At 38.7% G+C, this 26,268-nt stretch overlaps 1 protein-coding gene and 1 long non-coding RNA gene across 2 annotated transcripts in view; one reads left to right on the top strand and one right to left on the bottom strand.

The window, feature by feature from the left end:
- tango6 (transport and golgi organization 6 homolog (Drosophila)) overlaps nucleotides 1-26,268 on the top strand; it is a 34,752-nt gene that overhangs the window by 7,711 nt on the left and 773 nt on the right. Inside the window, exons 3-17 of the mRNA XM_017466691.3 lie at nucleotides 1,610-1,723; nucleotides 1,811-1,943; nucleotides 2,287-2,393; nucleotides 3,381-3,543; nucleotides 3,807-3,880; nucleotides 5,219-5,331; nucleotides 5,406-5,594; nucleotides 5,686-5,812; nucleotides 6,492-6,686; nucleotides 7,200-7,334; nucleotides 11,322-11,996; nucleotides 14,260-14,317; nucleotides 15,706-15,867; nucleotides 18,425-18,576; nucleotides 19,549-19,662. Coding sequence (XP_017322180.2) covers nucleotides 1,610-1,723; nucleotides 1,811-1,943; nucleotides 2,287-2,393; nucleotides 3,381-3,543; nucleotides 3,807-3,880; nucleotides 5,219-5,331; nucleotides 5,406-5,594; nucleotides 5,686-5,812; nucleotides 6,492-6,686; nucleotides 7,200-7,334; nucleotides 11,322-11,996; nucleotides 14,260-14,317; nucleotides 15,706-15,867; nucleotides 18,425-18,576; nucleotides 19,549-19,662 — 2,511 coding nt within the window. The remainder of the gene's footprint in view (nucleotides 1-1,609; nucleotides 1,724-1,810; nucleotides 1,944-2,286; nucleotides 2,394-3,380; nucleotides 3,544-3,806; nucleotides 3,881-5,218; nucleotides 5,332-5,405; nucleotides 5,595-5,685; nucleotides 5,813-6,491; nucleotides 6,687-7,199; nucleotides 7,335-11,321; nucleotides 11,997-14,259; nucleotides 14,318-15,705; nucleotides 15,868-18,424; nucleotides 18,577-19,548; nucleotides 19,663-26,268) is intronic.
- LOC124627968 (uncharacterized) lies at nucleotides 22,152-26,266 on the bottom strand. Its single transcript, XR_006982380.2, has 3 exons — nucleotides 26,155-26,266; nucleotides 25,407-25,590; nucleotides 22,152-22,591 (listed from the first exon to the last, which is right to left on the bottom strand). It is a non-coding gene; the product is annotated as an uncharacterized LOC124627968 (long non-coding RNA).

The raw sequence follows: 26,268 nt of genomic DNA, 5'->3' as shown, positions 1-26,268 counted from the left end.
CTATCAACAATGGCCATGGACTCTGAAAAGATGAGATACATCTGTGTTGAACTTACAGACTAAACAAATACTTCTCTGTCCACACATATTCTATGAAACATTCTGTTTTCATTGTCTTAAATTTTTTAAGACGCCATGTTGTCACTTCAATAATCAGACCAGAGAGTGTCCATCTGTGAATATCTGTGAAATCGCTCCTCTTTTGTCATTAAAAGAATGCTTGTCTTGGATTTTGTCTTGGTTAAATGCAATACCAAACATCCTTCCATGTATCGCGTTGTAATTTAAAGTTTTGTGATTGGTTCCACTAGTGTGTGGCATTCCAAGGAGATTTGTCATAGTGTACACAGATTTTTCACATGACAGATAATAATTTCAAAGTCAGAGACTTTGCTGGAGTCCCTTGTTGTAGGTCAAAACTGAATGGCTAACTGCAGTCTGCTCCAGAATTATTGGCACCTTGAGAAATTATGATTATTGCAGAAAATATACATTACAGCATGTGTGCATTGTGCCCTTTGATGGATTGGCATACCAGTCAGAGTGTATTCTCACCTTGCACCCAATGTGGCCAAATTATCGATCCCCCCCAAAATTACTTAAAATAAATGGTAACAAACTGTCACCCTTGAAAAAAGTCTATGTATTTTTAAATTTGTCTCGGTCTTCTGAAAATGTATTGTTTCCTTTTTTATTGTTTCCCTTTTATTCCTGATTTGTAACTGCCTGAATATGAGGTTACACACACAAAGTCCCATTGTTGCAAAATAATCCATTGTTATTCATCACCCTGGGGAAAACCAACAAGTTTTAAACAAAAAAGTCACAGATGGATGTTGATCCACACAAGTCAGTAAGTCAGTTTGACTGGTTAATGCCATTAAGTATGTAGGGGATTTTACAGTTAAAGGCCAAAGAATCAGATATGATGAATGAAGATTAGGAGTCAAGATATCCAAACCTCTTGTGACAAACCTCCCAACATCCTGTGACAAGAGTGCTGACACACACCAACCCACACACACACATACAGATACACAGGTTCTTCAAGGTTGGATTTGGTCAAGCTCTAGCTCTGACCAGGAAACTTTCCCAGAACAAACTGATTAGATATACTTTCTCTCAGTAAGAAGTTCAGACAATGTTTGTCATTATTCTCTAATGATAGAACATGAAAAGTAAAGTAAATGCTTTAACTAAGAATAGTCAATAGTAAGCACAGGCCTGAGTGACTCCCAATGACCTGGGCTGTCAGGGTCAGCTAGAAGAGTAAATTTTAGTTATTTTTTTTAACAGGTGTTAAGTGCTTTTATCACATGTAGTAGTAAACCTCATAAGCTTGAAGAAGCCATTCAAATCATTTGATATTTTGAAAGATAAAGGTAGATTAATAACTCATTACAAATCACTCAATGGATATATACTGAAGGGGCCGGGGATTCCAGAATCCACCCTTCAAATACAATCAGAGACATAGTAAGAAAATGTCTTGAAAGGAGGCAAAGATTGCAGTTTGACAATTGCATTGTTTAGCTGATTCTTGGGGTTGTCAACTCAACCTCTGTTAGCATTGGACTTTTTTCCAATAATGTTTTTTTTTTTTTCACAGGGCCTCACTGTGGAAGAGCGGAAGATGTGCAAACAAGAACTTCAGAGTCTTCTGGGAAGAGTTTATCAGCCAATTGCTATAAAGGAACTGCTGGTTCTTCAAGGGGGCCCTAAGGTGTGAACTTTGACTGTTTCTTCTTTTCTGAACTGCATTTTTCAGTAGTGTACCCTATTCACTGTTTATGCTGGTGTACGGCTCCAGGCGGTTCCAGGCTCCAGGCTGCCTCAGGCTCCCCCCTGGTTGAGGCGTCTTTGTGGTCACCTGCTCTCTGAGAGGTTGATGCAGCCACACGGGGTCCAAGCGGTGGTCAGAGCCATCTTGGAGGGATCGGGAGGTAAGAGTGGTGTTGTCAAGCTCCTAGAGTTGGTGTTGAGGAGGTTGTAGTGTGTAGTAATAGCACTGATCTTGTTTAGTAGATGTTGGAGTATAAATAAATTCAGAAAATCATTAAAGATCTTTGGTGTGGTGTAGTTAAGGCTGTGATTGATTTGAAATGCTTTTCACCCTTTTGTAACAGCCTGTACTTACAGATGGGGAAAAGTGCTCTTTTAAAATTCATTTAAGTAATTAGAAAAAATGTGGGTTTAATATAATATTTGGTTTTACATGTTTATATGATTTGTTGATTTATGTAATGAATTACCTCAAGACTTTTATTCCGTTATTTTGTCCACTAGGTGGAGACTCAGATTGGAGAAAATGTGATGCTGTAGCCAAGATACTGGTGACTTGCCCCCAACAGTCGCTCTCTGCTGAGAGTTATTACAGTCAAGTGTGCCCACAGGTAAAGATTGGTTTAGTACTCAAGTGAAAAATGGCATGGCTTGTCTAAAAACAAGCAGCAGTTAATAAACCTGAATTACACTAGAATAATTGCGTTATAAAGATTAACTATGCATATGTGTGTACACACTATGCTGCGCACTATGTGAGTGCCATTGTTCACATTCTCTGTATTTAATGTGAATCTGGAAGATTATAAGGTACAAATGCTAGAGTGCAGGTCTGATTAGATAATACAGGTGTATTATACTACAGGTGTTCCTAATAAAGTGTAGGGTAAGTGTATACATACATACATACATACATACATACATAACTGCAGTTCATTAAAAAAAAAACACTGTCTTGCATAATTATTCACCCCCTTTGATATCCCCCACATTTTGTGGTGTTAAATCCTGGAACTGAAACTAACTCAATTTTTTTCAATTCAATTACGATACACAAAAGGATTTTAAATAATTAAATTGAATAAATTCATTTGGTGGCCATGTTAGAATGTTTATCGTGCTGGTCTTATATATTTGACACCCCTGACATAGAAGGCTAGTAAGTAGGGACATGCTTTCAGGTATGTATGTATGTATGTATGTAAAAAGTATGCCTAAAAGTTGTCCAGAATACTAAAACAGTGTGTAATTTGAGACACACTTAAAGTTTGTTTAGTCTGTTTCTGATGTCATGTCACATGCAGCAATACTACGTCCATCATTTACTTTGCTATTGCACCATGTCAATGCAGAAAACATGATGAGCCAAACAGCCACAAAATACACAACACCGCTATCTTACGTAAAAATTATGTCTAACTCCCATCTAGGGTCGCACCCACTTGTCATACGCACCCATCTTTCAGTAGGAGGTGGGCTGATTTCAGTGATTATATAATTCAGGAGTTAGAAACTCCTAATATTTTGGGTTGATATTCTCACCACTTGGAATCGTTTTACACTTTTATTCTCTAATTATATCACCGTGCTGTGTGTAGGTTCTAGATCTTCTCCATTTCAAGGACAAGATAACAGCACTGCAGTTCCAGCGAGTGGCCACCAGGGTGGCCCTCACCATGGTGGACGATCAGCCTGAGTTTGCCCAACGCTTTCTACTGTCTCCTCTCCTCTTACCCCTACAGCACTGTGCATCAGTCCCAGGTCTGTGTGTGTGGATGCATGTAAAGACAGCAGTTTTTTTTTTAAATAGCCTGTGACTGATTGAGTATAGATTTCTCTGCTGTTAAAATGTCCAGCAAGGCCTGCAGTTATGTTATTGATGGTGCCAGAGAATCAATGTATATGTGTGTTGTAAACCTTCACTCGAGTGTACATTGAATCTTCTCAGTCCTGAATAGAAGCTTCACACTGTTCTTGCCTCTTAATATTGGTACATTGGTATTTTTTTTTTCTTCATATTTTAGAGGCGGCATATGTTACAGGAGAGGAGGTAGTACCCGAGTCTGAGCTGACCTGTTGTGTGGAGGATGTGTACAAAGTGAGAAATTTACTACTATTGGGTCATGTTTGCAATATCAGAAATCACAGTACTCTATTAAAATATTTTAATTAGCATCATCAACTTCCAGATGCTTCCTGTAGAACTGGATGATCAACTGCTATTTTCCTGATTTTTCTGAAGATTTCCTTTGTTTTATTGATTTTACTTCTAGAATGTTAACAATGTAGCTATTACGCTACTATTCACCTCCCTTAGGTGCAGATACATTCTCTGTTTTTCCGTCTCTCTCTGTCTGGCTGTCAAATGTGCGCTGAGCTGCTTGCTGCAATTTAGTACATCTGTATATACACTCACTGACCACTGCATTCAATCAGCCAGTCATGTGGCAGCCACACCGCATAAAGTCATGTAGATACATTTCAAGAGCTTCAGTTAATGTTCACATCAAACATCAGAATGGAGAAAAAGTCTCATCAGTGACCGTGGTATGGTTTGGGTACAGACTCAATGAAACTGGATAATTAAAGATTGGAAAAACATCACCTGGTCTTTTCAACTCTTCAGCGGCCCAGTTCCTAACAGCCTGTGCCAACTGAAGCCTCAGATTCTAGTCCTTGGCTGACTTGAGTGGAACCTGATGAAGTCTTCTGCTCGTGTAGAAAATGAGAGAAAATGTAGAAAATTTTCATCCGCCTGAAAATGCGGTATGTTGTGCATTTTTAGATGCTTTTCTGCTCATTACAGTTGTGAAGAATGGTTATTTGAGTTATTGTAGCCTTCCTGTCAGCTCAAACAAGTCTGACCCTTCTCCTGTGACATCTCTCCTCAATAAAGCATTTCTGCCCACAGAATTTCTAGGTCAACTCGGGTGACTTTTGTGCAGAAAAATCCCAAGAGATCAGCAATTTACCATTTTACTACTATCAGCTTGTCTTGCTCAAACAACCATGCCACACTGAAAGTCACTAAGATAAAGTTTTCCCCCTTCTGATGTTTGATGTGAACTTTAACTGAAGCGTTGTACCTGTATCCGCATGATTTTATGCATTGTGCTGCTACGTGATTGGCTGTTTGGATAATTGGATGAGTAGGTGTAAAGATGTTCCTAATAATAATCATTCTCACAGGGGGATTTAGCAGAAATACTTATTACAATTTCGAAATGTCACTCATACTTATTTTTCTATAATAATTTGTCTTAATTGGTTCTATGGATTTTAAAAAAACTGCATTCTGTGGCTTTAGGTTTCATCCTATCTAAGAGATTTATTTCTTTGTAGTACAAGCTTACCTGGGTGTTGCAACTGTGAAATGGACTCTTTTGTAAATTTATAAATTCATACTATTAATAATAGCATTTTTCATTTCTAACAGATCTATGTGGTGGGTAACAGCCCATCAGGAATACTGCTAAGTGCTCTGGGCGAAGTAATTCCCACAATCGTCAGCCTGTTTTGTTACACCAAACAAAATGTCTCTCACCTACGGTCAGTAAAAGCCTGAGTTATGATAATATTAAAATATTTGTTAATCCTAAGTCCCCTAATGTTATGTTCAACAGCACCCCCTGTCAGGAAATCTTGCAGTGGTACCTGTCTCATGTGGAGCAGTCATCAGTACTTTTACTGCTCAAACACCTGTGTGTCATGCCGGGGAGTGGAGATGGAGGTGGGGGTGGTGTTGCACCTGGATACCATTTCTCACCTGGCAGTGAAGGAGGCGTCAGACTCACCCGAAAAGACCCAGTCAGGTGACCGAGATGCAGCATTATGATGTGATATCATGTCACTGAAGTAGATTTTCCAAAATATCGAATCATTTGGTCTGTCTTATGTACGCAGTGATGAGGATGATGCTCTGTATGAGAAAGTGTCAGGGGATCAGTGGAAAGTGGAGTGTGTTATACAGATCTTGGCTGAGATGAAGGACACCGACCTGCCTGGAGAATTCTTCCTCTTCCTCCTGCAGGTATGTTTTGAAAGGAGTGGCATTAACAGTGGTATAAATCACATCACATATTTTTATTTATCTTCATATTTTACAAATTGCACTCTTTTAAATTAAGCAGTAAATAACTTCCCTGAGCACATCTTCATCTTTTTGTTGTAAATAGACTCAGGTATGTAAGAAGGTATTTTCTTTTCATATTCAGTCCCTCCAGGATTTTGCGATCGCAGAAATCAATGAAACTCTGCAGTATTCGGAGGAAAATTTTCCACATAGTTAGGCCAAGACGCGTCATGTGATGTCATCACAACACGCATTCAGCCAAAGCCCCCTTCGATTCACATGTGTCGAATACAGCTAAAAGGTCTCATTTGGCAACAAACATCACTGTGAAAGTCTGTGCAAAACAATTTCGTGCAATTGCACTTTTGCCAATTCAAGTAGTTTTCTGCAAAAAAAAGGACAAAAAACTGTTTTATATTTTTACATTGTAGGCAGTTATGCTTAGTGGGTGGATAATATTAATACAACCTACCAGTTCAGTATGAAGGATGTCAGTTGTTACAGGTATATCGAGGGCAAACACAAATACACACCACTGAAGTAGGACTGGTTTTATCCTGTAGGTACTCCTGTTTGAATTTGAAGACAGAAATAGTGCAAAAATAAACAAGCCAGTTTTTTTTTCTCCCCCATGTAGGATCTGACAGACTTAGCAGCAGAGCAGCTGGAGCCCGAAAAGGGAGTAGACACATCTTCCATGACGTTGCTGGAGTTGGAGAAACACCTCACAGGGTGTGTGAGTGGCTATGGTCAAAGGCTGGCTCTCCTACAGACTCTGGCTGTTATGTGTGAGATTCTGCCACACACACAGCTACTGCGTAAGGCCACCCAGGTGTGTGACTGGTTTTGTGCTTGGTGATTTATGCTTCAGAGTTAGATGAAACCTTTTAGGTCATATTGAGCTTCATAATATAATTCTGGACAGACCACAAGTGCCCAAACTAGATCAGAAGTCCATACCTAATGTTTGGTAATTCCTTACCTAATTTGGTGTTAGCAGCTTTGTTTGCTCTGTTTTTGTTGGCCATTTAAGCTTCTTTTTGTAGAGCAGTCATCTGTCCTTGTGTGACTGTATCTGTATTTGTGGCAAGGTTCTACTGGGAGTCCTGATTAAGAAGATTTAGGGCATATGACGCATTTTAATCTTAAAAACAGCACACAGAATTTATTGGTCTTTGCCAATATCTCTATATCACTATTTTTCTTGGGAAAAAAAGTGTCCTGTACATTTTGTGGTTGCCAAGTGCCATGCAGCAACCCAGGCAATTTTCATCTCAATATATGAGTATGTGTGTAATAATGTTAAACATACTTTCTCATTCTATCCCTCATTCTTTCTGTCTAGGTTGTGAGCTTCATAGAGGCCATGCTACAGAGGGCATGTGTAGGTCTAGAACATGGCTCAGAGAGCTCAGTTGAGAGTCAGACTCTGAGTATGGGAATGGGGTTGGTGGCCACTCTGCTGTCTGGAGCTGCACAGGTATAGTACATTCACCTTCAACCCTGCTGCATTTACCCCTGCATTTTATTTAGAGTGGTGTGTTTAGGCAGGTATGAACACAAAAGTGAATTTCATGACTGCATCAAAACAACCAACCATCAAATCTACAAGAAAGAGATGGCCTTTGCAGTGCAGCTCGATTTCAGTGATAACAAAACGTATCCCTAAATCGTTTCAGCTGCAGCAAGTGATACAAAGTTGCAGGCACAGCTGTAAAGCTGAAGATGTATTATGGCCACCTGTGCAGAAGAACACAAAATAGAAATGTTGCTTAGAGTGCATGAAAATACATTTCCTATCGTTCACAGGTGTTTGGAGGGGATCAGGCCTGAAGTTGCTTTATTGCATATTTTTTTTCTTTGTTTTATATTTTCTGATTTTTAATTTAAGCAGCTCCTGGTGTTGTATGATTATTTGACTTAAAAACATATGCTTGGTTACCTGTTTACTTTTACATTGAGTCTTCCAGTTCCTATAGGTGTCTTATTTATTTATTTATTTATTTATTTTATTTTATTTTAAACACACTGTTAAGTTGATTATGGGCTCACGTTTGGCTCAACAGAAAAAAATCTTTTGCCAGATCTTTGGGCAGTCACAAGTTTGAATCCCACCAATACCATACCCAGAGTGTATTTGCAGGCAACACCATATTACTACTGTCATTATTTTTCCTGCTTCTACCCAGGATTGAGAGTTAAACATGCAAAAAACTAGTGCCTACCCAGCAAACAATTTGATGTCGAATAGTCGGCGAAAACTCACAAAGATTATTGTTGATATGACGTATAATCAAGCCGCTTTCAAGCCGTAAAACGGGGACACTTTTATACGCATGTTATCGTCGAAACCATGCCTAGAGTATAATCTACTTAACAATCCATTTATATATAACACAAACATACCAGTTCAAGATATAGCCTATATGTACAATGAAATCCAACATGGTTTAAGGACGATATCTGCGCATGCACGTGCTTAGCTTCGTATGTTTGGTTTTGTATGTGCAGTTTCCTATGCAAGAGATTTCGTATTCCCTTAAATTGGAGAATACGCTATCAAAAAATAGTGAACAATCACATCTAGATATATTTCTTTGAAATTACACAGCAGTAACTTCATTAATCAGTTTTTTTCGCTTAATTTCCAAGTAATATAGTGTTTCAAGAATGTTAAAATCGTTCAAGCTTATTTTCTACATATATTTGCCGTTGATTATTTTTTTTCGTCGTGATCAAGCCTCTTTTCGACTAACTGTAGCTTTCATTTCAATGGCGGGGGTTCGCTTGACTTTGTCGAAAGCACGTTTTGTTTGCTGGGTAGTGCGACTAGTGTCATAGAAAATACATAAAGATGCTACCCTGTACCCACTGTTCATACAAACCTCCTTCTAATTCCTTCTCTTCCTTTTGGTGTTCACCGCCAATGTCATATTCACCTCAGTTTACTTGCTGTCTTTGCACCAATTGTTTTTCTTTACTCTGCTCTAGCAAATAAGCCAGTGCCCACAGTCAAAAAAATAATAATTTCACATTCCTTCCTTGCATTCATACAATCCAGACAGTTGAGGTCAGAGAGGATAAGGCCTACCAGTAAAACCTGGTAAAGACTAAAATTAATTTGCCTGTTTACCAGAATACAATTCACTGATTGGGCCAAATCAAATCTTCACTTTTCGGTTTGCTTTATAAAAAGGTTAATATAAAGAAGGATTTGATGTCAAATATCATACCTGTAATTGTTCAGATTTACAATGGGTGCTCGTGCTCGTATCGTCACGTTTAAGTGCATCAGTAATCCAGAGAGAAATTGATTTTTGTTCTTCATGTACATTTCATTGAACATGAATTGAATTTGGCCTCTGAAAAATCAGTAGGCATTAAGCTTATTTTTGACAACACAACAGTACTTTTCCCCTTGATTACATAACTGGTATAATGCAAAAGCAGAGTACAATATGCCAACATTTTTATGTCATGTTAATACGCTCAGTGTTTGTCCATATTAGTAAGCTCCGTCACTACGAGTGTCTGTTTGTGTATGTATTTATTACACTCATCACCACGAAACATTGACTCCACTTATAGTGCATCCGGAAAGTATACACAGTGCTTCACTTTTTCCACATTTTGTTATGCCTTATTCCATGCCTTATTCCAAAATGGATTAAATTCATTCTTTTCCTCAAAATTCTACAAACAATACCCCATAATAACAATGGGAAAGAAGTTTGTTTGAAATCTTTGCAAATTTATTAAAAATAAAAAACAAAAAAGCACATGTACATAAGTATTTACAGCCTTTGCTCAATACTTTGTTGAAGCACCTTTGCCACCAAGTACAGCCTCAAGTCTTTTTGAGTATGATGCTACAAGCTTGGCACACCTATTTTTGGGGCAGTTTCTCCCATTCTGCTTTGCAGGACCTCTCAAGCGCCATCAGGTTGGATGGGGAGCGTCGGTGTACAGCCATTTTCAGATCTCTCCAGAGGTGTTCAATCAGGTTCAAGTCTGGGCTCTGGCTGGGACACTCAAGGACATTCACAGAGTTTTCCTGTAGCCACTCCTTTGTTATCTTGGCTGTGTGCTTAGGGTCGTTGTCCTGTTGAAAGATGAACCTTCTCCCCAGTCTGAGGTCCAGAGCACTCTGGAGCAGGTTTTCATCAAGGATGTCTCTGTACATTGCTGAATTCATCTTTCCCTCGAGCCTGACTAGTCTCCCAGTTCCTGCTGCTGAAAAACATCCCCACAGCATGATGCTGCCACCACCATGCTTCACTGTAGGGTTGGTATTGGCCTGGTGATGACTGGTGCCTGGTTTCCTCCAGACATGACGCTTGCCATTCAGGCCAAAGAGTTCAATCCTTGTCTTGGTCTTGGTCTGAGAGTCCTTCAGGTGCCTTTTTGCAAACTCCAGGCAGGCTGTCATGTGCCTTTTACTGAGGAGTGGCTTCCGTCTGGCCACTCTACCATACAGGCCTGATTGGTGGAGTGCTGCAGAGATGGTTGTTCTTCTGGAAGGTTCTCCTCTCTCCACAGAGACACGCTGGAGCTCTTGCCATCGAGTTTTTGGTCACCTCCCTAACTAAGGCCCTTCTCCCCCGATCGCTCAGTTTGGCCGGGTGGCCAGCTCTAAGAAGAGTCCTGGTCGTTCCAAACTTCCATTCACGGATGATGGAGGCCACTGTGCTTCGTTGGGACCTTCAGTGCTGCAGAAATGTTTCTGTACCCTTCCCCAGATCTGTGCCTTGATACAATCCTGTCACGAAGGTCTACAGCCAATTCCTTGGACTTCATGGCTTGGTTTGTGCTCTGACATGCATTGTTAACTGTGGGACCTTATATAGACAGGTGTGTGCCTTTCCAAATCATGTCCAATCAACTGAATTTAACACAGGTGAACTCCAATCAAGTTGGAGAAACATCTCAACGATGATCAGTGGAAACAGGATGCACCTGAGCTCAATTTTGAATGTCATGGCAAAGGCTGTGAATACTTATGTACATGTGCTTTTTTGTTTTTTATTTTTAATAAATTTGCAAAGATTTCAAACAAACTTCTTTCACGTTGTGATTATGGGGTATGGTTTGTAGAATTTTTAGGAAAATAATGAATTTAATCCATTTTGGAATAAGGCTGTAACATAACAAAATGTGGAAAAAGTGAAGCGCTGTGAATACTTTCCGGATGCACTGTTTGTTGTCGTGTCTCACCTGTGATTGAAATACTTTTGTTAGTATGCCTCAAGAGCAAATGTTTTTCGTATGGCTTATTTAAATTTGTGCAGTGTGAAAACAAATCGGACAAATTAAATACAAACCAAAAACTCAATAAATTTTACTCAAACAGACTAACAGATGAGAAAGTGCCCTTAAACTTAACAGCACATTAGAGTAGGGCACTTGCTCTTAACATTTATCCATGTATAAAATTGTTTCCTAGGTAAAGGGTTGTGTTTCTTTTCAGCTGATTCCAGAGGACTACTCTTCCATGGCTAGGCTGCTGGATCCTTTGGAGCAGATTTCACAGCAGCACCCAGAGCCGGTGATCCAAGAGCTGGCATCAGATCTGCGGGCTACCATAGCTACACGAGGGGCTTATCAGTCAGACTCTGTGAATAATGCTGCCCAATGCTACAGCCATAGTGGTTATGCTAAAAGAAAGAATCAGGTACCAAGCCAGAACAAAGGAAATCCTGTCAAACCTAGTGAAACCTCAGAGAGCCCAAAAGCTGTTCGTCAAAACATTGAGAAGCTGCATGTCAGTCAACAGTCATCTAAAGTTACATCTACCTGCTGTTCAGGGAGCGCACAGTCCACTGCCTCGGTTCCTTCACATTCCCAAAATACAGCACATCTTGGCACAGCTAGCACATCTGCACAAGTGAGGGAGCAGGCCCAGAGTTTTCAGCATAGAGATGAAAGAAATGGAAAATCATTTAGACCGAAGCCTGCTGCCAGCACACACACGTCTGCTTCCACTTCTCCCACTGCTCCCACTCCAAAGAAGGTCTTCTCTGAGTGGCTGCTGGAGGCCTGTGACCCCGATGTGCCCACCCGGGCCATCGCATTGCGGGCACTCACCCAGTGTGTAAAAGCGAGAAACAAAGAGGCACTAGAGGCCCGCGACAAGCTTCTGATGGTGAGTGTGAGTTTTGAAAGAAAACAGATGAGTGGGTTTGCATGTGAGAGTCTGTGAATGCTTGGCCTAATAGGTCTATTGTAGTCTATAGCACATTGCAAATATTCTTTGGAAAAAAAGGTGTTCCTCAAGGGTTCTTTGATTGGTAGCAGTTATCGCTCTCAAATGGATTCTGCTTAGAACCTGTGGCTCAGGTGGTGGAGCAGGTTGTCCACTAATTATAGGGTTGGTGGTTTGATTGCAGGCCCACATGACTCCACATGCCGAAGTGTTCTTGGGCAAGTCACTGAACTCCAAGTTGCACCCGATGTCAAGCTAGCGCCTTGCATGGCAGCTCTGCTACCATTTGTGTGTGTGTGAATGGGTGAATGAGAAGCAGTATAAAGCATTTTGCAGAAGGTTAAAAAAAAGCAATATAAGTGTAGACTGTTTACCATTTGTCATTTAATGTTTGCTGAAAGGTAGAAAAACTGAATTCCTTCACAGTGCTTGATGGATGGATTTTTGCAACAGGTGTAGGTTCTTTGATTCAGTAATTAATACCATATTAATACAATTTTCCTCTTGATTGATTTTGTCCTGGGTTTTGTGTAGTGTAATAGACACTGGTTGACTGGTTGGTCCTTTTAAAAGGGGCACACCATTTCACCTCCTTTTGCTGTTGGTTGGGTGATAAAGGGAAAGATGCATTACAAATGTTTTATGAATGAGTGGAGATCTTTGGTATGAAATACCCTAAAGCCAGGCTAGGGTCCACTGGGGATTGCTTGTGATCCTGTAACTAATCTAATATTCTGTGTGATAGTATTCCTTGCTGTGGGTACTCCATAGCGGTGTGCTTCAGGACCCAACAATTTCTTTTTAGTTTCATGTGAACGGGAGCAGGCAAACAGATAAAGAACTCATGGGATAAAGAAAGACCATGGAAGTGTAACATGGAAGTGTATCAGACTGCCATAAAAGCGCTGTACAACATGTTTACTGAGTTCCTATATTAATCTTCAGTAAATTCTTTGGTCAGCAGTGGCATAGCCTGGAATTAATTTCAGGGGGTTATGAGGAAATTAATAAAATCACAGAGTGATCTGTACAATTATATTGAAAAGTTTGACGTGCTTGTGCATTCTGAATGGATGCCAGAAGTAGTAGGAGTGGTGATCATCAACCAGTCATCCCATATTAATAATTTTGTCATGAAATCCCTTTATGACAGTTCCAATGAAAATGTTTAAAATGAGATGCTAGTTATAGGCGAGAAATAACATTGTATCTTATAAAACCAGATTTACCCTTTTTTTTCTTCCTGTAGTTCCTGTCACCTTAGTATCCCTGAGCTAAGATTTCAAATAGAAACGGGGAAAAAGCTTGATCCTGATTGGTTAAATTTGTTTCTCATCGTAGCAGATGGTAGCCAGTAAAATGTAATTAATCAAATGAAAGGATGCCTTGAGCTGACATTTGAGGAGTTTAAATATGGGTTCATAATGATGACAATGATGACCTTTTATGAACATCAGTATAGCATAATAACTGTGCAAAACATGTTATTTGACACACATATAGTCAACTGGATTGAATGTTATTGTTTTAACCACCCACACAAACCCCAAAACTACCCCCTACTCCCCTGCCAGTCAGGGTCATTCTGGTTACTTTTTATTTAGATTTTGGAGAAATAGAACCAGCTGAATTCATTATAAAATATCAGTGGTGGATACAAATATAATAAATACAGGAGTAGGTGGGATTGATCAGAATTGTTTTTCGGAGCAGGTGTGGGATAAACAAAGACCTGTGCACATCTAATTCACACACTCTGACCCTGAATGGAGTGTTTACTCTTACTGTATAAATCCTGTCTTTTTACTGAAGCTGTAATTTTGTCAACATGGTAGTACACATATGTGTCGGTGCATGAGTATAATGGTTTTAAATGGTAAAGAGTGTATAATAAATTCAAATTCAAGGTTGGTATAAAATGTTCAAACATATAATAGTTGCTATCTGTATTTGGAATTTATATTGGTTGCAAAAGAGTACATTAGTGCATTAGTTTTCTAATCTTCAGTAACCTCAAGCCATAAAAAAGCAATTAAAACCAGTTTTGTGGATTTCATTTGTGTTCATTATTTCGTTTACCTTAATTATGTACTGAGAATTGAGCTAGTGCCGTGCTCAACTGTTGTAAGGATAAACAAACAAGGTATTACTTTGAGTTAATTTTTGTCACAGTGTTTAATGAAGCTTTATCTGTATTTTCCAGATATTTTTGGAGAACCTGGAGCATGAAGACTCATTTGTGTACCTTTCTGCCATTCAAGGTATGGGGGTCTGATGTTAAGTGAAAACTGCTTGGGGTAATTGGGCCACATCATAATGTACAATATTTAGTAAAATTGTGAGAGTCAGTTATAAATTCTTTATTTTATATTAAATTAATGTCAGTTTTACCACACTAGAATGAAACATCAGTAAGCAGTAGCCTTGGTACCAGACTCACACCAAAGTTGTCTTAAGATCTAAATGAATCCATATGGATTTTCTTACTACTTTATTCAGTAGAGGCTTAAATGGATTAATCAGTCATACCTGAGATGTAGTCAGAAACTATAGGATGTATTTGGTAATGCATCATACCATCATTATACCACTATTACCTCTGACCTGTAAATCTTACTGAGACAAATAAGAGAACAAATTTTAAGAAGACTACTTTTACTTTCCATTTAAAACAAAAAACAAAACAAAACAAAACAAAAAAAAAACACTTTTACAAGACATATTAGCCATAGTATTATAACTTTAGGTTGCTGCTTTTGTGAGTTTTTTTTTAAGCTGATCAGCCAAACTTGAGCACACTTTGCTATTTATGCATTATTAATGTAGATACCAACCTCAACTGTACTTGAGAGGACATTGGGGACCACATTTTTTAATCTCAGCTGAAGAAAAGCTTCTGTATGGTCATAGCTGAGAGCTCTGTTTTACACATTTCAGCATTTCTTATATATATATAAAAAAGATACTTCTTTTCTCTGCTGCCCTACAAAGAGCAAACCACAGCACATACACTAACAGAGAAATGGCTCCCACCTTTGTTTGTGTTCAGATAGATAATGGGAATTGCCCTTATATAATACAATATATATTTATGAAGATGTTATTATACCTATGACAATGATGTGATCTGTGGCCCAACAGGCTATAATTATAGTTTTACTTCCACCATTCAGCTGGATTTTCTTTATTGATTTACAATATGAAGAATATTGTTTTACTTTATTATATTTTGTTTACTTGCTTTAGAAATCATACTTGTCCCATAATTTGTGTTTTTTATTTATTTATACAAAACCAGTGCTAACTAAAATGACACCTTTTTACTGCTGAACATGTGTCGAAACCACTGTGGATAAATTGTGAAGAGTGTGAACTTGAAGAGCTTAGCAAACGCTATTAATGCTATCAAATAGATAGTTAACATAAGCTAACCTGACAGAATTTCTTACTTTTTAATCCATGTAAATAAATGTATTCCTAATCTTTGATGTGAATGCTAGCTAACATGAGCCTACCTGACAGTTTGTAAGCAAATTTTTCATCTATAAAAATAAATATTCATAATCTGCAGAAGCCCTGAACCAGATGCTGTGAAAAAAGTCATTATTTTGAAATATTATTGTGAGTGTGTGTGTGTGTGTGTGTGTAGGCCTGGTCCTGTTGGCTGATTCATTTCCTGACCAGATCCTGCAGCGGCTGTTGGCCGAGTATCAGGCAGCTCCAAGTGGTGCGGCTTCCTCCAGCAGGGGGCGATGTCTGGAGACACGCCTCAAGCTGGGGGAGGCTTTGATGAGAGCCAGTAGAGCCATGGGTGGGTAATTTGTAATCTATTGTTTGTGTGTCTCTCTCATACATGAGCTTAATATTTCATATCCTCTCTGCCTTTCTCTTTTTACAGCAGAGTTGATCAGACACGTTAATATGAATCTTTAATTCTGAGCTGAAGTGTATTTTCTTAAGTCCCCTTACTCTTCTTCTGGTCTGTGCCAGATTTTGGGTAGTGCAGTGTTCCTGGCAGGAGCATGGGGTTATTCTTTGTGTCTGTGTTATTCAGCCTGGGCCTGGGTGTCTGAGTTTGGCACTGTTCCTCACATCTAACAGAACCTACTCTCAAAGGGTCCAACAGCTGCTTTGCTCCGTCTCCAAAAACACACATTGTGACTGCCCCCGTCAGCTCCCTTGCACTGCACCAGCAACCCAAAATTGTCTCACTCTCTCCATGCCACTCTTAAGCTCTGTTTTTTCTGGCATTATATAACTAAATAGTAAAAATTGTCTAAGTTTAAGGTTTCTGTCCTAGTTTATATTAACATAAGGAGTATGGTTGATGAATATTAAAGCCTGAAGATGCTGTTTGAGTCCTTTTCAATCTTGTGTCTTGAACTTACTTTGGTTAATTAATAGGCTCAAACAGAAGCTCATGCTAACTTTCTTAATATTTTAAACACATGCATCAAATAGGGTCCTTTTCACATGACTGTTTCTGAAGGCTATATTCCTTTTTGTCAGCAGAGACTCTAGAGGCTCAGTCCCACTGGACCCACATGCCAAGTATTGAACACTGAATTACGACTGGCTCATATCAATGGAGACAATAGAAAATTAACTTAGAAGTACAGCCATCCGTTGCCACTTAAAAGAAAACATAGTGCTTTAAAAAGAATAAACATTACAAAAAAAGCCATTGCTTTCCATTTTCCCAAATTGCACAGTGACTCAAAAAGTACCATTCTATCCAGTTACTCATGCATAAGGTATGTGATTAAGTCACTCTCACACTTTCACACAAAGATGGAGAGAAATTGTGGCGTCTGAGCTATGTTTATTTTCTCAGCACCTCGGCTATATGTTGTGTCACAGGAAGTCACATCTCTGAAGAAAAGTGTACACTGCAGAGTTGTTAAAATAGATCAGGTCTTGTGTATGGGATGTTGGAAAATGTATTGTCCCTGAAAACAAGGCTAGTAAAGTAAAAACAAAACAGCCAGGAATGACTTCAAATTAATTAATGAACAAATTAAAAATGAAGTAATTTTACAACATAATAAGTTGGGAAGGCAGGAGGTACAAGGTTAAATTTCTGCAAGTTGTAGTGCTGGGGTCTGGTGGATAGAGGATCAGGGGATGGAAATGTATACTTCTGTTTAGCCCTTGTGTAGAATCCCAGCAGATGTGTGCACAGTTTGTAACAGTTTGAGTGCAGTCCATGAGCTGGTAAAATGCCTCTTGTTCTTCAGGATGACTTTATTCCTAGCATTTGGCCAGTCAACCTGATCTTGAAATGCAATAGAAATTGTCCAATGTCTTTTCACCAATTTTTAGGTGTGCACTTTGAACCCTCTAGCACCACCAACAGGCTAATGTTAGACATACAAGTTGAACATATAATGGGACACCTCGTCATAAATTCATCATTCCAATTTTGAAAGATACTTTAGGACATGCTAAGTTCCATGATTATGATTTTACTAAGGTCTTACATAGAAATGGCTATCCGACAAAACGTGTTGGTTTTTTGCTACTACTCTTACATATTTTCAAAGCTTTTTTAAATTGAGTGAGCGTATGATCAGTCTGTACCACACAAAAGTTATCCATAGATTCCTTGCATTCATTCTCCAGCTGACAACAAAGATGCCAAACAGGAAACCAGACTATACATCAGCAATGGTATGGCATATTGACACCAAACTTGGTAAGTGGGTTTAGAACCACGCCTTAAAGGTCCCCAAGAATAGATCAATTAAACTATGACCTAAATGCTTATAAAATCTGAGCCACTTGCCATAAATCTATGATTCTTTGTTCTTCGGTTCCTTTTGATTATTTACATACAGGATGAACTTGCTACTTTGTCCACAATTTTTTACGTTTATGTATTGACTACAAAATGTCTGTCTTTGCTGTGATGCCTTGAGAGTAGCAATGGACTATTGGGTACTTTGGTCAAAAAGGGGGCACTCTTGGGAACTGGAAGTGAGACAGTATCTTAGCAACACTATTGGAGATTCACACCAACTCTGTATTTATTTATTTTTGACAGTTTACACTAATACTACCCATGGACTTTCATGTTCTTTCTCTGTTGTGCATTATTATAATTGTATAATTTCACTACTAGTTTATTTTAAAAAATATATGTAATTCATTCATTCTTCTTCAGTAACTACTTTATCCTGGTCAGGGTTGTGGTGGATCCGGAGATTAAGTGTGTGGACTTTAACTGCTTCTTGTAGTTTTATTTGTTACTTACTCTTTTAGCCTTTAGAGCTTTAGCCTTTCAGAATGAGACCAACACCACCTTTATCTATTGTAAATTAGTGTCCGATTAACTGCGTTTTGATTCTGGGGTCTCTCTTCTGTGTCAGGTGACCTTGCACCACACTATGGCCGCCCATTGATTGGGGCATTCCTGAGTGGCACACGAGACGAGGACAGCAGCGTTCGTGCCAGCTGCCTATCCAACCTGGGAGAGCTGTGCCAGCGCCTAAATTTCTCCCTCGGCTCACTGGCACAGGAGGTAATCCGACTGACCATCACACCAAAGCGGTCACACTGGATAGACAGATTGGCTGAAATTGTTGATTTATGGACTTTTTTTTTTTTTAAATAGTAATTAATACAGTAATAACATGCATTTTTAATAACACAACTTTTTCAAATTGTGTTTGCAAGTTTCATTTATACAGGTCCTTAAAGTATCATAATGCAGTATGCTATTAGTGAGACATAATTAGATCTTTTGATTCAGTTTGACCTTGTACATGTGCAGCTGCATTGTAACCCGTGGTCAAGGGGAAAGGTTGGGATGTGTAAGTCAGGACATTGTCTTGAGGGGATGAAGCGCTGCCTCAGGTCTCACTGCATAATATAAATTCTGCAACACAGCACTTATTAATTTATGTGCATAACAACAATGTATCTATGTGTGTGTTTGAGGATACCGAATTCTGCTGAACTTTTCCCCATTGCTTTAATTATGGTTTGTGCTGGTGCTAAAAGTAGGGGGGGTAAACATGAACTTCTTATGTGCCTAATCAATATCTGAGCTGGCAAAACCTCAGAGCCACCTCGCTAGCATGACTCTATTTGGCATGCATTTTTATACTATGCTGTGTAAATACAGTGTATGGCGTGTCTAGATATTTATGTGAATTTGTACACTTTTTTCAAAGTTTTTTTTTTTTTAGTTTCTGTGTATGCTTCTGATTTCTGAGTAAGCAGTTATATATGGCTGAGGTTCAGTAGGAGAGAGGTGGGGCATGTCTGAGCTCTTCATGAATAAGCAGCTCTGTCACTGTGAATAACAGGGTTGCTTATTCATGAACAGGCCACTCTCATTTATGGAGGAAAAGCGTGTGTAATCTTTGACCTAGTACACTTTCATTAGTGCATCTGCATGGAGTAGAGCACTGCAGTCTACTGCATTCTGTACTGCATCCAGGAAAATGTGTTTCTCATCTTTACACTATGTGTGTGTTTTATCCAATAGTTGAGCATGTGTCTCACAACCCTGATAAAGACGGAAAAAGAGGCAGAAGTGCGGAGAGCTGCAGTCCACGTGATTGCTTTACTACTGAGGGGCCTCAGTGATAAAACCACTCAGGTGGGTGGATGTGAGAATGAGTGTAATCACCCATTAAATGCCATAACACATGAAAATGTTACCTAAAATGCACAACAGATTTAGCACATATAATGGGTGCATAACGTAAGTGATCTTTCCTCTAGTCTAAATCACAAAGTAGGGGAATAGGCGAACAGTGTGCTTCGTGTCCGTGGACCATGGGGGCAAGGAGATAGCTGCAGCCATGATTACACACAGTTCACTTAAAAACATGAAATAGTAGGATTAACTGAAAAACAATGATACTCATTACACTAACATGGGCAGCCAGAATAAACGTACTGTATGTGGTTTAGATATATCTTTTTCTGTTTTCCAATGTTAGTGTACTGAATATCATTGTTTTTCAGTTCACAAAGTGTATAAAGTGAGGCTTCTTTGGATTTCACTCATGCATATAGAAAAGAAAATGTGTTGCACAAAAAGTAAAAATCTGTATCGTATGCTTCAGAGCTGGTGTAGGAAGCGTATCTGTTTCTTCCTCTCAGTGAGACACGTGAGATGGGGAATTAAAATATATATATTTTAAAGGAGTCATGTCATATGATTTTAAAATGTTTTTAAACGTTAATTACTTTGTTTATTGGGTGTAATAAAATAGGTTAACATGTTTTAATGTTCATAAAACGCATTATTTGTCAAATAGTGTACATTATCGCAGTACCCCTATTCCCAGGCTGCCTGAAACGCTCCGATTTCTCCAAAGCCCCTCCTTCCAGAAAGCCCAGAGTGCTCTGATTGGCTAGCTGACCCGTGTCGGAAATGTACCGCCCCTTGGCTTAGCTTTAGCCTCCAAAGCTTCTAAAGCAATTCTAAGTCCCTAAGCAATGTGTCGGTTTTACCGTACCAGTTTGAGCCAGTGTCGATTCAGAAAATGCGGAATGATCAAGCGGAACCAACTTTGCAAGCACGACTTAAGCAGAACATTTCAAAGTGGCAAGTTTTTATTTTGTAACTCTCTTACCTTTCAGATTCAATGTAAATTCCATCCCTGCCCGTGGGCCGTCTATGCTATGTACACAGCCTCTGTGTGTAAATAGGTACTCATGCGATATACCTTTGAAAGCTAAGATGCTTGTGATTTGATTGATATAAACCGTTTCAAGATGCAGTCACAACAGCAGCTACAAATCAACGTCTCTATCGGACCACGAGCATACAAACAAACACTAAAAAAACTGAGAAAACTTTAGCTAGCACGTTAGCAGAGGTCTACAACTGAGCCACAACACAAAACTCCACATTTGAACAGCAATAGCAGATACGTCATAAAATAAGCAAACATACTTACAGTTCTGATTGAGAAGCCCAAGATTGTACAAGCAAAATGGGAATCGCCCCACTTTTCAGTTGTAACCTTCATGTATAGCCTGCATTGTACTTGACCAGATTCAGGAAGCTGTCCTTCGTAAAATGCTCTGTGCACAAGCAAACGTTTGGGTTGTACTGCTCAGGAACAGCGTTATAAATAAACGGTAACCACCGATTCCTAATTTCGTCCCCGCTTTCTTTCTTTGTGGCTGCCTTTGGGCGGGATTATGCTGATGGTGCACGCTGTGACGTAGAGGAATTACGGAAGTAAATCTGGACTTCGAACAACACGTTATGGGCAGGTCTGGAGCAGTGTTTTCTGTTAGTTAAAATAAATCCCTTTGGGGTACACTATGAGCTTTGTGACTTTGCAGATCTTATACATGCACAAACACATACATTTCATACCCAAACAAAAGGAAAACATTAAAAATCATGAAATGATTCCTTTAATTCAATTCAGTTTTATTTGTATAGCTTTTTTACCAATAGACATTGCCATAAAGCAGCTGTACAGAAATCCGGATGTAGATTTACATCCCTAAAGAGCAAACCAGAAGTGACAGTGGTTGAGTACAAACATCTTGAGACGACATGAGGAAGAAACCTTGAAAGGACCCAGACACAAAGGGAACCCATTCCCTTCTGAATGACAATGGATAGTGGGATTATAAATCATTATTCTTCTACAACTGTATATTATAGCATCATATAGTAGTATGTGTGTTGAAAGGATTGTCAGTGTGAGCATATTATGACTAGGAGTACTGGGATGAGCATGGGACTGTCTTTATGATTGCAGCAGCAGCAGTTCATAGGCACAGGTCTGCAGTATCCAGATGAGATTATCTACTGAAGAAAGGATGAGACCTGGGCATAAATTGTTTTGGGGAAGAACAAATCCATGTGAGACCATCCATAACAGCAGGAAGTGTAGAGGCTCCAAGAAGAAGAATATCAGGGTGAATCAGGTCCACTTTAGAAACCCTTTCGGGGTAAACTGTTCTTTAGTGTGCTAATACACTGCACAGCTGTGTCCAACACATGGTTTAAAGGGAGGAATTCAGCATGCAGCTTTAGAAGTGTGGATGAGGCAGATGGTTTGAAAACCACTGGTCTCTCATCAAGCCCACCCTTCTGTGAAGCAATGTGTGTTTTCCCTAATTCTCCTCATTTGCATAAGGCCAAGGTCCAGTCCACTCTGTAGGCCACCACTGTGCTACAACTACTACAGCATTCAGTTGGTGGCATTATTTTATTTCTGATTACATGTAGTAGGCTCATGTAAATAGTACATATTAAATTTGATACAGCATCCGTGATTATTTATAAGTAAAGGTGAAGATTTTGGGTGAACCATTTTTAATCATTTAAATCGATGAACTGATCAGTTCTCCCTAGAATGGAAGAAACTCAAAAGCCATCTTGCTTGGACTGAAGTAGAGTATAGAGAGACTGAAGAAGACAGAAGTTTACCCAGCGATGAGAAATGGTTTAGTCGAGTTAACATTACACTGAAAGTGACATCACATGAAGTGGCTTGCTTTGGCCAGTCACCCAGCTTTCTAATCTGGCAGAACTGAGTCATTCTTTTGTGCTGCAAAAAAAAATTACAGCAATATCTTGAATATGGGCACATTTATATAATATTTCTTATTATGAGATTATTATAAACCAAATATATGATTATTAAACCTAATTAAATCTCTAGACAATTTATTAATTTCAAGCTTGAAATAGTCTTCTATTGGCAAATAATTTTTCAATTTCTAAGCATTTATTTCTAGAAAGAAGCAAAATGATCTGCCAGTAGAATTTTAAAAAATGTCAAGCTTGATGTGTAAAAACATTTTAAAAAGGCTTACAATGGGCACAAAGCGCACTCGAGACTCCTTGTATACATGTTACCTAAACATGTAGTTCCAGAAAACTTTGATTATCCATTTTTCTTTGTTAAATATAAACACATTTTAATCCATTCATAATCAGACTTAAAGATTATGTGGCGCTTCCTCCATAGAAGTCCCTGTGAACAAGGTGTTACTATAGAAACGGTATCGTATTAGAACAAGTGGATCAATATAAAACTGTCAATGGAACTGCAGTGAGAGCTGCTGTTATAAGAAATCAATCAACACATTCTGACCAAACAGATTTGAGAATTCAACGTATGTAAGAGAATTCACGGGATGTAAATTAGACTGACTACAAGTAAAATATTGTGCAAACATCAGATAAAACATGCATGGTTGTGGTCCTCATTAATGACCAGAAGGCTTACGTAATTTAGATAGAATAAAACAAAAGAGTCAGAGACCAAAAATGGTTAGAAAGGCTATACATTAATGCAAAATTTCCTTGAAAGAGAAATGTAGAATCAATATGAAGCAGTGAGACATTACATCTTCTTTGTCTATCTAAAAAAGGCTAAACTAACGGAGTCTCTGTAGAACAGTGCATAATCTGGTTGCTTAAAGCAGACATTGTTTCAAAGGTTGGTTGTTGCAAAAAGAAAGCAACACATGGTCAGTTTCCTGTGCCTCAAATGTCACAAGAAGTGACATAGAGGGCCACTGGCACACTGCAGACATGTCGTGTGTAAGCAGTGCCAAGAGCTAGAGAGTAAAACCGCTCTGTGTCCCAGCGACAGCTAAACTTTCAGCAAACTGCAGACACCATTAACCCGATAAAGCAATGGTGGGATAACCAGCATTACAGCTTCAGGAGAGATTATGAATCTCAAACTGCTAACTAAATCATCAGGCTTTCATACAAGAATAACATAGAGAATATCCTGCAACTGAGAGGTTTGATCTAGAGGTTTAAAGCAGTGGTAGCTACTTACAATCAGTCTGTTTTCAATCCTTCCTGCTGTTTTATTCTATTTCAGATTGCTTTATACATTAGTTTAATTTGTCTAGATTAATGTTGTTGTATAATTTTTTAAGTCCTTCCAAAGCATGATGTTATGTAGGTATCCTTCTAGCTAAACATTTTGCAGAACTAAATGAAATTGATTACAGTGTGGCTAACTAGAATGTACAGAGAATTATTTAAAAAAAATGTCCAGGACACAGGATCCAGCTGTACCAACAGCCAAAAGCACCACTTTGATATTCCCCATGTGATTGTAAAAGCACTTTTACTATTGTTTTTCAGCACTGTTAAACTTGCTGTTGTCGAACATGACACATAGCTATTAGCAGATTTCAGTGGGAAGTGTTGTGTTTTAGCTTTCATGTCTCTGGTGTCTAGGCTTCACGTAGACAGCTAGTCAGGAGATAGTAATTAACCCGTACTCCTGTGATTATAGACCACTCTGTCTCTGTTTGAACAAAAGGGAGAATAATTGCTTGCTTTCACATAGGAAGAAATCCCACACTAGAGAACGGGTTTGTCATTGAAGTGAGCATTAGAAATGGTACAGTTAATTTAAAGTAAAAGGATTCAAATGTAGATTCTTCCAAATTCACCACCCATAAGCAAACTATTTGCTGCGCCAGATAGGACTGGTTCATGAGAATGAGCTCTTCTGGGGTGTGACTTGTGGTTTGCAGTTTAAGGAATAAAACATGACAAAGAATGTTGTTATAGGAAAAAAATAATTAATGCCCACACCACAGTTGATTATTCTCTTGTAACAGCATTCCCTGCAGTGTTTTATTCCTTTTATACCACAGATTTTCCATAGATTACCAATTATTAACAAACATGTGAGACATTTTAGTTCATGTTATCACTTACTTTAGCAGAAATAATCAGTTGTTCCCTCACAAACCCCTCTTTTTCCCCCTCTCTCTTAGCAAAAATGCAGAAATTGCAAAATCCTTTGTGCCGAAGACTTTCTCATGGAGAAAAACATATTGAATCTCATAAAGTGCTGACACTGGAGACTCCATTAATAAATGTTAAATAATTATCTCATTGCGGAAAACTTCACCAAATCAATGAGTATTCCTTTTAAAATAAACATACACACATACAACCCCAATTCCAAAAAAGTTGGGATGCTGTGTAAAATGTAAAAAACAAACAAACAAAAAAACCCAGAATGCAATGATTTGCAATTCTCATAAACCCATGTGTTATTCACAATAGAACATAGAAAACATACTAAATGTTTAAACTGAAGAAATGTACCGTTTTCAAGGAATAAATAAGGTAATTTCGAATTTGATGGCTGCAACACGTCTCAAAAAAAGTTGGGACCGGGCAACAAAAGGGTGGAAAAGTAAGTGTTACTTAAAAGAAAGAGCTGGAGGAACATTTTTCAACTAATTAGGTTCATTGACGACAGGTCAGTAACATGATTGGTTATAAAAAAGAATATCTTAGAGAGGCAGAGTCTCTCAGAAGTAAAGATGGGATGGAATCTGGATGGAAGCATATGTTGCTCTAAAACATGTATATACCTTTCTGCATTGATGGTGCCTTTCCAGATGTTCAAGCTGCCCATTCCAGAGGCACTAATGCACCCCATACCATCAGAGATGCAGGCTTCTAGAGTGCTGATAAAAAAGCCGGATGGTCGCTTTCCTCTTGTTTATAGAACACGGTGTCCATGGTTTCCAAAAAGAATTTCAAATTCCAATTCGTCTGACCATAGAACAGAGAAAGTTTGAGAATTAAATAGCACTGTAGTATAAAAAGCCTTAAAACACAGCAGCTTCATGTCATTACTTATCTAGACTGAACTACTACAATTTTAATAGAAAGGCACAATCACCAAAAAGATAAATTGTTTGTGAAAGGCCATGGATTAGATTTCTGGTTTCCTCTGGTTTACACATGAAACCCTTGCTATTCAAACACTTGCTGACCCTCTAATTTTTCCAGAGCCGGTCTCTTGGCTATAGCAAGGTCAACACAAACTACACATTATAAGACCCTGAACTTCTGCTTTATGACACCAGTCATCACCTTAGTTACCACCTTGACCCTTGGCCTGGCATTCTGTAAATATGAGAGAATGTGTTTAGCCAGACTTGACTATTTGGAAATACTGATGTATTGACTTTGTCAGTAGTGCTAGGGATCAATTTGAGATAGGCGTGGCTTTGCTAGGATTGCTAGATCAATATTGGAACAGTGATGGATGGATGCAGCTGTTGCACTAACTAATGAAGGTCTGTAAAGCAAATGAGAGTGCTGAGGACCTACTTTCTGATCTTGCCTTTGACATTGTTTGTTCTTCAGCTGTAGTACAGAAAGCAGGAAACCACTTCTTCCCAAACCTTTACTGCTTCAGTGCTTGATTATGATGTTCTTTCTCTA

Source organism: Ictalurus punctatus, chromosome 4 (assembly GCF_001660625.3).
Source record: "Ictalurus punctatus breed USDA103 chromosome 4, Coco_2.0, whole genome shotgun sequence".
NCBI lineage: Eukaryota > Metazoa > Chordata > Actinopteri > Siluriformes > Ictaluridae > Ictalurus > Ictalurus punctatus.
This window is presented reverse-complemented; position numbering and strand designations above follow the sequence as displayed.